This window comes from Chiloscyllium punctatum, chromosome 1 (assembly GCF_047496795.1).
Source record: "Chiloscyllium punctatum isolate Juve2018m chromosome 1, sChiPun1.3, whole genome shotgun sequence".
In the NCBI taxonomy this organism is placed as follows: Eukaryota; Metazoa; Chordata; class Chondrichthyes; order Orectolobiformes; family Hemiscylliidae; genus Chiloscyllium; species Chiloscyllium punctatum.
Window position 1 is genome coordinate 180507316 of NC_092739.1, and position 12388 is coordinate 180519703.

At 43.2% G+C, this 12388-nt stretch overlaps 1 protein-coding gene across 4 annotated transcripts in view; it reads left to right on the forward strand.

The window, feature by feature from the left end:
* The window catches only part of znf638 (zinc finger protein 638), a 221808-nt gene that overhangs the window by 130032 nt on the left and 79388 nt on the right, over positions 1–12388 (forward strand). For 3 of the 4 annotated variants that reach the window (XM_072578842.1, XM_072578861.1, XM_072578870.1), the window contains exons 4-7: positions 2219–2257; positions 4504–5039; positions 10961–11019; positions 11235–11375. In XM_072578842.1, coding sequence (XP_072434943.1) covers positions 2219–2257; positions 4504–5039; positions 10961–11019; positions 11235–11375 — 775 coding nt within the window. The remainder of the gene's footprint in view (positions 1–2218; positions 2258–4503; positions 5040–10960; positions 11020–11234; positions 11376–12388) is intronic. The other variant, XM_072578851.1, reaches the window with a different exon arrangement.

Sequence of the window (12388 nt, forward strand, 5' to 3'; positions counted from 1 at the left end):
ATGTTTGTCTACCCTTTCCAATGCACTCCATTCCAGGCAGTATCTCTTTTACAATTTCCCTTCTCACATGGTTAAAGATGCCCTCCAGCGCATCTCGCCCACATCCCGCACCTCTGCCCTCAGACCCCACCCCTCCAACCGTAACAAGGACAGAATGCCCCTGGTGCTCACCTTCCACCCTACCAACCTTCGCATAAACCAAACTATCCGCCGACATTTCCGCCACCTCCAAACAGATCCCACCACCAGGGATATATTTCCCTCCCCGCCCCTTTCTGCCTTCCGCAAAGACCATTCCCTTCATGACTGCCTGGTCAGGTCCACGCCCCCCCTTCAACCCTACCTCCCATCCTGACACCTTCCCCTGCCATCACAGGAATTGCAAAACCTGCGCCCACACCACCTCCCTCACCTCCATCTAAGGCCCTAAAGGAACCTTCCACATCCATCAAAGTTTTACCTGCACATCCACCAATATCATTTATTATATCCGTTGCTCCAGATGCAGTCTCCTCTACATTGGGGAGACTGGATGCCTCCTAGCAGAGAGCTTTAGGGAACATCTCTAGGACACCTGCACTAATCAACCACACTGCCCCGTGGCCCAACATTTCAACTCTCCCTCCCACTCTGCCGAGGACATAGAGGTCCTGGGCCTCCTTCACCGTCGCTCCCTCACCACCCGACGCCTGGAGGAAGAACGCCTCATCTTCCGCCTCGGAACACTTCAACCCCAGGGCATCAATGTGGACTTCAACAGTTTCCTCATTTCCCCTTCCCCCACCTCACCACAGTTCCCAACTTCCAGCTCAGCACTGTCCCCAAGACTTGTCCTACCTGCCTATCTTCTTTTCCACCTATCCACTCAACCCTCCTCCTTGACCTATCACCTTCATTCCCTCCCTCACTCACCTATTGTACTCTGCTACTTTCTCCCCACCCCCACCCTCCTCTCACTTATCTCTCCACGCTTCAGGCTCTCTGCATGTATTCCTGAAGAAGGACTCATGCCCGAAACATCGATTCTCCTGTTCCTTGGATGCTGCCTGACCTGCTGTGCTTTTCCAGCAACACGTTTTCAGTCATTGTTTTTAACCTAGTATCTCTTTTGCACCCACTCCATAGCCTCCATATGCTTCCAAAGGTGCAATGACCAGAACTACTGCTCCAAATGTGGCCTAACTAAAGTTTTCAAGAGTTCAATATGACTTGCCAGCTTCTATACTCATTGCAGAGGGCGTATAAAGGCAGAGAAGCTTTTCTGCAGCTGTATGTAGCTCTGATGTGGTTACTGTGTACAGTTTTGACTGACGAAGGCAAGCAAGTTATATGTTTTTACCACCTTATAGACTTTTATTGTCTCATCTTGCTCATGAAAGGGCAATCCTAATTTTTTAACAATGGACCTTACTTCTGGACTGAGCCACAAGAGGAAATATCCTTTCCTAGTCCACCATGTCAGGGCCAGTCAAGATCACCTGTCACTCTTCTAAACTTTAGAGAAGACTTATCTGTTCAATCTGTCCTAAGACATTCTGTTCATTCTTGATATCAGTCTAGTAAATCACATCTGAACTGCCTGTAATGCATATATACCATTCCTTAGAAAAGAAAAGTAACACCATTATGTACCTACACCCAAAGACTGCCGTGGTTCAGGCAGATAGCTCAGCACAACTTTCTGAAGGGCAAGTCTGACAATAAGCGTTTGCTTATCCTGTGAAGCTGACTTCCCATGAATAAATATGAAGAGAAACCATCCAACTATTTAATGACATTAATTTCAGAGAAGTAAAGCTGCCACCCTAATCCGGTTAGGGCTCTGAGAGCTTTACCATGTCAACAGGTTAGCCTCTTAATTGTAATCATCCAGCAAGTGACTCAGATGTATTAAAACCCAGGGCAAATCAGAGTGGTGATTTACCAATAACATCCCCATCACAGCAATGAAGAAATAGGAAATTAGGCCTGCATCTGGATAAGTACCACCTGATCACTATAGAAGTAAAATAGACAAGAGCTTAAAAGGACAATGCTGTGTTTTCCAGTCACCTTCCTCCTTTTGCTGTTTGTTTTTGGAAGCAGTTGCAATTTCAGTGAAACTAAAAGTTGGTCCTGGAATCAAGTGGTTGGATCAGTTGGGTGTTAAGTGTGGAGCCCACAGGTGTAGTACCTGCTTCTGTTACTCCTAATAAACCTTACATGTTTTATATTTCAGATATCCAGATTGGGACCCGGATGCGATTGCTGCAACTAAGTACGTACAGTTTTACAAACCTCTTATCCACTTTTATAGATTTGTGGCGTATTGAAACCTTTTGAGCTTCTGTGATTGAGATTGTTGATTGCTTGCTGTTGTGTTTTGGGGACTTGCATTGGACGTGATTTTTCAGGTTTTGCATCGATGTTTGTATCGAATGGGCAGTCATTTGACTTGCCTAGATTTATTACTTGTTAATGAGCATACCTTTGAATTAAAATTTTGTAATCCTTTAAAATGTGATCAGACCTTATGAAGCTCTTAACTTGAGTCACTGTTAGGAAGCAGAGTGGGAATTTATGGATCATTTACAAAACAATTAGCATTAAAGTACAATAGGTAATGGAGACAAATGGAATGTTGGCATTTATTGCAGAGGACATATAAAAGTAGAGAAGCTTCTCTGTGGCTGTACAGGGCTCTGATGTAGTTACTGTGTACGGTTTTGGACTCTTGCATCAGACTATATTTGGATTGGAAACTATTCATAGATAATTCCTGGGATGAGAGAGTTGTTTTATGGGCAAAGGTTGTCTGAATTTGGCTTTTTACTTTTTCGAGTTTAGAAGGATGTGAGGTGATCTTATTAACCTTTACAATGTTCTGAGGGGGCTTGCTGGAGTGGGGACTGAAGATGGAGAGGCGATAAATCTGGCTGAAAAATAGCTTAAAAATGAAGGATCAGTGTCTGACAGTGATGAGAAGATTTCAGTAAGATTCATTAGTCTTTGCGATTTGCTTTTCCAGAGAATGGAGATGGGATCCTTGAAAGTTTTAGAGTCATAGAGATGTACAGCATGGACGGTCCAAACCGTCCATGCCGACCAGATATCCCAACCCAAACTAGTCCCACCTGCCAGCACCTGGCCCATATCCTTCCAAACCCTTCCCATTCATATACCCATCCAACTGCCTCTTAAATGTTGCAATTGTACCAGCCTCCACCGCTTCCTCTGGCAGCTCATTCCATACACGTACCACCCTCTGCGTGAAAAGGTTCCCCCTTAGGTCTCTTTTATATCTTTCCCCTCTCACCCTAAACCTATGCCCTCTAGGTCTGAGCTCCCCAACTCCAGGGAAAAGATTTTGTCTATTTACCCTATCCATGCCCCTCATAAGTTTGTAAACCTCTGTAAGGTCACCCCTCAGCCTCCAATGCTCCAGGGAAAAAAGCCCCGGCCTGTTCAGCCTCTCCCTCGAGCTCAAATCCTCCAACCCTGGCAACATCCTTGTAAATCTTTTCTGAACCCTTTCAAGTTTCACAACATCTTTCCGATAGGAAAGAGACCAGAATTGCACGCAATATTCCAACAGTAGCCTAACCAATGTCCTGTACAGCCACAACATGACCTTCCAACTCCTGTACTCAATACTCTGACCAATAAAGGAAAGCATACCAAACGCCTTCTTCACTATCCTATCTACCTGTGACTCCACTTTCAAGGAGCTATGAACCTGCACTCCAAGGTCTCTTTGCTCAGCAACATACCTTCGGACCTTACCTGCTAAGATTTGCTTTCCCAAAATGTAGCACCTTGCATTTAAGTTTGAAAGGCTGGGTTTGATAGATTCTTGTCAAACAGTACAGTAGTAGAATTTAGCCTGCAATCAAATCAGCCGTTATTTTGTTGAAAAACTGAGCATGCTCAGTGGGATAAATGGCATACTCCCGTTCCCATTTTGTATGTTCTTTGTACAATTACTTCCCACTTCCTGTGTATTCTTGCTTGGTTTTCACTCACACTGTACCTCCTCATCCTGTCTGCATTAATTTATCACATGTTCTGCAAATTACTCTATGGTTCACCAATTGTAAGCAGGCCAGTGATGGAAGACTGACTTAAGTTAGGGACACAAACTGAGCAGGACGCAGAATTATCTAGATGAAGATTAGTTTTGACTAAATAATGATATCATGTTGCTCCTCCATTCTTCGCTCCTATAATAAAGTTGATTTTGGATTAAGGAAGTGAGATGTGGTATACTACTTAAAAGGGCGGTGAAAGTAGCTTTAGCTGTAGAATTTTAAAATGAATTGAATAAATATCTGAATTTAATTGATATTGGGATGGAGAAGTGAAATGAGACTATTTGAATATCTCTGTTACAAGCCAGGTGGGTAAATATGCTGTAGACTCTGAAAAACGTTTTCAACTGAAAGTGTGTTTGAATTTTCTTTTAACACGGATCTTCAGCTAAACTGTTTGCAGTTTGGATTCACTTTTCATTTCTGTTTTGCTCAGAGATGATGCCGCGAAGAAAGAAAAAGAAGCTGCTGTCGCAGAACAGTCTTCAGCACCCTTCAGCTCAGCACGGATGAGTCCAAAACGCCTAAGCCCCCGTCGCATGACCCCTCCCAGGTCCAGTCCCAGGCATTTAAGCCCACGCAGGGGTAGCCCTAGGCATACCAGCCCTCGCAGACCAAGCCCAAGACGATCCAGTCCACATCGTTCTAGATCCAGTCCAAGGCGCACCAGCCCCAGGCGCTCCAGCCCACACAGATCAAGACCTAGTCCAAAGCGGTCTAGCCCTCACAGGTCCAGACCTAGACGTTTGAGCCCACACAAATCCAAACCAAGCCCAAAGCATTTGAGTCCTCACCGACCCAGTCCCCGCAAGCCTAGTCCCAAGCGCAAACTGCAGAAAGAATTACCTGCAAAGAATTCCAAACCGAAGCCGACTGCTGATGATTTGACAAATCAAAAGCCTGCAAATCAGAAGGTTAAAAAGCGACCGCAACCCCCCAAGAAACCTGGTACTGAGGATAAAATCGCTCCAGGTATTGTACCATTAATCTAACTGTTTTGTATTAACATGTGACTGGCTGCATAGCATTGGCTTCTACACTGGTGTGGCTGACTTGCAAAAAAAAAAGTTTGCTTTGATTCTTGGTTTATTTCATCTTGGTTAACGCACTTATCAGAAAGTTGCAGATTCTGCCTCTTTATGAATGTGGCTTCTTTCAATTACAAGATGAGGGATTTGCCGTCTGGGCCATTTGTCCTTGAGAAGGTAGTAGTAAGCTAATTACTTGAACAGCTGCACACTGCAATGCTTTTGGGTAGCCATAGGATTTTGGTCATCATTTAAAAAATACAAAATCTACATGGAAGATGGAACCTGAACTTATTGAATTTAAGAGTCCAGTTCTGCTGTTGAACGAGATATTGAATGAGGCCATCATAGCAGAAGTCTTTGAGTACAGGAGAAGGGGTGTCTTGGTGGGACCATATCTGGCAGTTTTGGTCTCTTTATCTCAGAAAGGATGTTCTTTATGTAGAGAGAGTGCTGCGAAGGTTTGCCTGGCTCTGGTTTGTTTGGTAGAAGGGAAGATTGAATCAGTTAGGATTACAATCGCGAGAGTTCAGAAGAATGAGAGATGGATCTCACAGAAACCTATAAAAGTTTAACTGGAGTTGACAGGTTATTTGCAGGAAGGATATTCCCAATGATAGAAGTCCAGGACCAGGGGTCACAGTCTAAGGAAATGAGGTAGACAATTTAGGACTGAGATGAGAAGGCATTTCTTCAGAGATGGCTAAGCCTGTGGATATGGCAGCAAATTATTATTGAAATGGCAAGCATCTGGAAAGGTGGAGTTATTCTTGTGGACAGAGTGGAGGTGGACTACAAAGGAGACACCACCTAGTCTTGTTTTTTGTCGCAAATATAAAGAACTATGTTGTGAGCAATGAATATAGTAGACCAAATTGAAACTGGTACAAGTAAAATGCTGCTTTACCAGGAAGATGTGATGGGGTGGGCATATTCTATATGGACTTCAATAAGGTCGTTGACGAGGTTCCTCATGATGGACTGGTTAGCAAGGTTAGATTCCATAGAATACAGGAAGAACTAACCATTTGGAAACAACTGGCTCGAAGATAGGAGACAGAGGGCGATGATGGAGGATTGCCTTCCAGACAGGAGGCCTATGGCCAGCGTTGTGCCACAAGGATCGATGATGGCTCCATTACTTTTTGTCATTTATATAAATGATTTGGATGTGACCATAGGAGATATGATTAGTAAATTTGCAGATTACACCAAAACAGATGGTGTAGCAGACAGCAAAGAAGTTTACCTCAGAGTTCTGTGGGATCTTGGGATGGGTCAGTGGGCCGAGGAGTGGCAGATGGAGTTTAATTTAGATAACTGTAAGGTTCTGCATTTTGGAAAGGCAAATCAGGGCAGAACTTGTACACTTAATGGTCAGGTCCTGCAGAGTATTGCTGAACAGAGAGTTGGAGTGCAGGTTCATAGTTCTTTGAAAGTAGAGTCCTGGTAGACAGGATAGTGAGGAAGGCTTTTGGAGTTCAATGTAGCTAAGTGATTCACTTTGGTAAGAGTAATAAAAAGATGGATTACTGGGCTAATGGTAGACTACGTGGTAGTGTGGAAGAGCAGAGGGATCTTGGTGTCCATGTACACAGATCTCTGAAAGTTGCCACCCAGGTAAATAGTGCAGTGAAGAAGGCATATGGCGTACTGGCTTTTATTGGTAGAGGAATTGAGTTCCGGAGTCCTGAGGTCATGCTGCAGTTGTATAAGACTCTGGTGCGGCCGCATCTGGAATATTGTGTGCAGTTTTGGTTGCCATACTATAGGAAGGATGTGGAGGCACTGGAACTGGTGCAGAGGAAGTTTACCAGGATGTTGCCTGGTATGGTAGGAAGATCCTATGAGGAAAGGCTGAGGCACTTGGGGTTGTTTTCTTTGGAGAAAAGAAGGTTTAGGGGTGACTTGATAGAGGTGTACAAGATGATTAGGGGGTTAGATAGGGTTGACAGTGAGAACCTTTTTCCACGTATGGAGTCAGCTATTACAAGGGGGCATAGCTTTAAATTAAGGGGGGGGTAGATATAGGACCGATGTTAGGGGTAGGTTCTTCACTCAGCGAGTCGTAAGTTCATGGAATGCCCTGCCAGTAGCAGTAGTGGACTCTCCCTCTTTATGGGTATTTAAGCGGGCATTGGATAGGTATATGGAGGATAGTGGGTTAGTGTAGGTTAGGTGGGCTTTGATCGGCGCAACATCGAGGGCCGAAGGGCCTGTACTGCGCTGTATTCTTCTATGTTCTATGTTCTAAACATACCTTTATTGGTCAATATAACAGGTACATGAGTTCAGCAGTCTTGTTGCTACAATACAGGATGTTGGCACCACATCTGGCCACGTTCACAATACTGCGTTCAGTTCTGGTCTCCCAGCTGTAAGAAGCATGTTGTGAAACCTGATAGGGTGCAGAAAAAATTTACAAGGATGTTGCCAGAGTTTGGAGGGTTTGAGCTATAGGAAGAGTTTGAATAGACTGGGGCTGTTTTCCTTGTAGTGACGAGGGCTGGCCTCAGAGAGGTTTATAAAATCATGAAGGGCATGAATAGGGTAAATAGCCAATGTCTATTCCCAAATGAGGGGAGTCCAGAACTTGAGAGCATAGGTTTAAGGTGAAAGGAGTGAAGATTAAAAGGGACCTAAGGGGCAGCATTTTCACACAAAGGGTGGTACGTGTATGGAATGAGCTGCCAGAGGAAGTGGTGGAGACCAGTACAATTACAACATTTAAAAGGCATCCTAGTGGGTAAATGAATAGGAAGAGTTCAGAAGGATATGGGCCAAATGCTGTCAAATGAGACTAGATTAATTTAGGATATCTGGTCCTCATGAGCGAGTTAGAGCAAAGGCTTTGTTTCCGTGCTGTCTTTGATTATACGTGTTTGAGATTTTAGGGAAGAGGGAGGAAGTGAAGGGGCAGTGTTAAGCATTCTGCAGTTGCATACGATATGCCATTGGGGTGAGGGAACGGATCAGATTATTGGACCAGGAATGGTCCATATGTAATGTTTACATTGTAAGGGAGGGAAATCTCGACTGATGGTGAACTACTGGAGGTGACAGAAGTAACGGAGGGGCACTGTTATGCCATCCATACTCGTTCTGGACAAATGATTTGTCATTTCACTATAACCATTGCCACTTGATCTGTAACATCTTTGTCGTTTAGCCTCTCCTAGTTCTAAACAGTCCAAAACCCCCTCATTCGTTGTTTCCCTTCCCTCCCAAAAAAGCATTAAATCCATTATGGTTCTATTCTCCCTCACTTCTCAAAGGTTATCATACTTAAATTATTACCTCTTTTTATGACCTGCTGACTGTGTCCACACTTAGCTTTTCATTATTGTCAAATAACTTGCTCAACTCCTGGGTTGTCTTCTGCTCCTCAGCAGTAACTGAGTTTTGGCAGACCCGTAGTGTCCCATAGAGATTTGAGTCCCCTGTGTTCATATACCTGTAAAGTAACCTACCCCAAAAATCAATATTGTGGTTGCTCCTATAGATTAGTGATATCAAGTGAAATTCTGTAAGCTGATATCACTTCCTGTAATAAAGCAACGTGCAACTGTTTTTCAGTTTCTCTAGTTAGAAAACTGTGCTTTGAGACTACCTATATAATATAGAAGCACTTAATGTGTTATGAGACAGATTATTTAATAATTTTATCCACCACTAATATTTGTTGTACATCGCTAGTTACCGTTAAGGTACTAGTTAATCCTATTCTTGAACTACTGGTTGCAGTTTGATATTGCTGGATAACTTATTCACCTGAAGAGTGGTTAATGTGTCAACTAGGTTGATGTGGGTCTGGAGTAATTTTTAGGTTTATTTTGATTTCATTATTGACACAAACCAAGATAAGTGAAAAGTATTGTTTTGTGTGCTAGCCAGACAAATCACGCCTTGCGTAACTACTTCAGGATAATAGAATAGAATGCAAGATATAGTGTTACAGCTACAGAGAAGGTGTAAAATAAGAAGTTATATGAGAAGTTTGTTGATAAGTCTGATAACACCAGGAAAGAAGCTGTTCTTGAATGTATTGGTATGTGTTTTTAAACTTTTATATGTCTGCCTTACAGAAGAGGGTGGAGGAGATTATAACTAGGGTAGGTGGCGTCTTTGATTATGTTGGCTGCTTTCCTGAGGCAGAAGAAGTAGAAATGGAGTCAATGGGTGGAAGGCTGGGCTGCATTGACAATCTCTGTATTTTCTCATGGTCTTATGCAGAGCAGTTGTCATTCCAAGGTTGGAATGAATATGAACAGTAGGTTGCCTTTCAAAGAAAATGGTTGAACTAGTTGTGTTCACAATATTTCAGTATTTCATTAAAGTATTGTTTAAGATGAATGTGTTACGTTTGTTAAAAAACTGAAAGAACTGTGGATGAATGAAATCAGAAACAAAAACAGAAATTGATGGGAAAGCTCAGCAGGTCTGGCAGCATCCGTGAAGAGAAATCAAAGTTAACATTTCGCGCCCTGCAACCTTTCATAGGGTCATAGAGATGTACAACATGGAAACAGACCCTTCAGTCAAACCCGTCCATGCCAATCAGATATCCCAACCCAATCTAGTCTCATCTGCCAGCACCCGGCCCATATCCCTCCAAACCCTTCCTATTCATATACCCATCTAAATGTCTCAAATGTTGTAATTGTACCAGCCTCCACCGCTTCCTCTAGCAGCTCATTCCATACACGTACCACCCTCTGCGTGAAAAAGTTGCCCCTTAGGTCTCTTTTATATCTTTCCCCTCTCACCCTAAACCTATGCCCTCTCGTTCTGGATTCCCCCACCCCAAGGAAAAGATTTTGCCTAATTACCCTATCCATGCTCCTCATAATTTTGTAAACCTCTATAATGTCACCCCTCAGCCTCCGACGCCCCACAGAAAACAGCCCCAGCCTGTTTAGCCTCTCTCTATAGCTCAAATCCTCCAACCCTGGCAACATCCTTGTAAATCTTTTCTGAACCCTTTCAAGTTTCACAACATATTTCCGATAGGAAGGAGACCAGAATTGCACGCAATATTCCAACAGTGGCCTAACCAATCTCCTGTACAGCCGCAACATGGCCTCCCAACTCCTGTACTCAATACTCTGACCAATAAAGGAAAGCATACCAAACACCACCTTCACTATCCTATCTACCTGCAACTCCACTTTCAAGGATCTATGAACCTGCACTCCAAAATCTCTTTGTTCAGCAACACACTCTAGGACCTTACCATTAAGTGTACAAGTCCTGCTAAGATTTGCTTTCCCAAAATGCAGCACCTCGCATTTATCTGAATTAAACTCCATCTGCCACTTCTCAGCCCATTGGCCCATCTGGTCCAGATCCTGTTGTAATCTGAGGTAACCATCTTCGCTGTCCACTACCCCTCCAATTTTGGTGTCATCTGCAAACTTACTAACTGTACTCGCATCCAAATCATTTATGTAAATGACAAAAAGTAGAGGACCCAGCACCGATCCTTGTGGCACTCCACTGGTCACAGGCCTCCAGTCTGAAAAACAACCCTCCACCACCACCCTCTGTCTTCTACCTTTGAGCCAGTTCTGTATCCAAATGGCTAGTTCTCCCTTTATTCCATGAGATCTAACCTTGCTAATCAGTCTCCCATGGGGAACCTTGTCGAACGCCTTACTGAAGTCCATATAAATCACATCTGCTGCTCTGCCCTCATCAATCTTCTTTGTTACCTCTTCAAAAAACTCAGTCGAGTTTGTGAGACATAATTTCCAACGCACAAAGCCATGTTGACTATCCCTAATCAGTCTTTGCCTTTCCAAATACATAACTATCAAGTTTTGTTTGTTTGTGACTGTTAATTGGGTTGGATCTCCCTATTTCTAGGTGCTGCAGCTGCTGTCAAAGTAGAAAAACCTATTCAGCATGACGCAAATGCACAACTGGTGAGTTGCATTTATTCCTCTCAGATGTAAAGTCATAACGATGAAGATGCATAAAGTTTTAGTTTTACATACTCTGGAACTGCATTTTAAAGTTGATCTTGTTGAGAAGATTAGATTAGATAGTTTACTGTTTATTTTTGCTTTAGGGCAAGTGGGATTTGTTGGCTGTCTCTTGCTTTGAGGTTCATTGGAGATCTAACAATTGTCTTTTCAAGATGCAGGAAATGAAGAGGAGTGGGCGTGTGGTTCACATCACTGACCTGCCACATGATGGTTATACTGAGGAAGACATCACAAAACTAACACAGCCATTTGGAAAAGTTGCAGCCATTAAACTAGTACGAACCAAAAATGAGGTATTGTTGCACTAATTCCTCCAGTATTTCTTCCCCTGTAATTTCTCCTCATCTCTGATTTACATCTGTTACCCTTATCTTAAAAATTTGACCCCTCATTCTAGATTGCCCCACATGAGGAAACATCCATTTTACATCTATTTTATCAATCTCCTTTAACATTTTATATGCATACATCAATTAGATGTCCTTTCATTCTTCTAAATACCATAGCATATAGCCCTAAACTGCTCTATCTCTTAATAAGACACACAATCTAGAGAACTTCCTCTGAAGTGCCAATAAGGAAACTATATTTCTTAAGGGGACCAGAATCGTATTCACTACACGAGGTGAGTATTCATTAATACCTGGTTCCTTTTTCCCTGCATATTAGTTTTCTGTGATTCATGCCTAATGACACCAGATCCCTTTGCATTGAAGCACTCTGGCCTTGTGGTTCAGTAACTCACTCACTGATCCATGGCCCAGTGTTCTCCCAACTCATTACGTGTAGAGAAGTAAGAGAGAATCTGGTGAACAGGGACCTGCAAGTAGGAATTCAGGAGTTCTTTGTGGCCATTGCGGCTGCATCCTGGTGGGTCCTGTGGAGTGGTGGTCTGCTTTGGCAACTTCAACAGCATGGTAGGTCCAGCCCAGGATTCTAATGACGTGGACCAATGGTGTCTTTGGCAATGAGGTGGGTTCAACCCAGGATTCCTTGAGGTAGCTTCTACAGTTTCTGGCCTGGGATTCCAATGGCACAGCATGTGGTCTGCTTCAACGGCAACTTCAGCGACAGTGAGTGTCTTTGAGGCAGTATCTTCGGCAAAATGGTGGTCTAGACAGAGATTTGGCAGCTTCAATGTCAAATTTCTGTGGAGGTGGAGGTCTTATCCTTGACCTTGGGAACCTGTGAGCCATGAATTGAACAATGATGGACAACGTCTTAAATCTTAAAATATGATTAATATAGGCGCTGGACTCTGGCGACTTGAGTACTTTTCACTGCAATTTTGTAAAAACACAAGTGA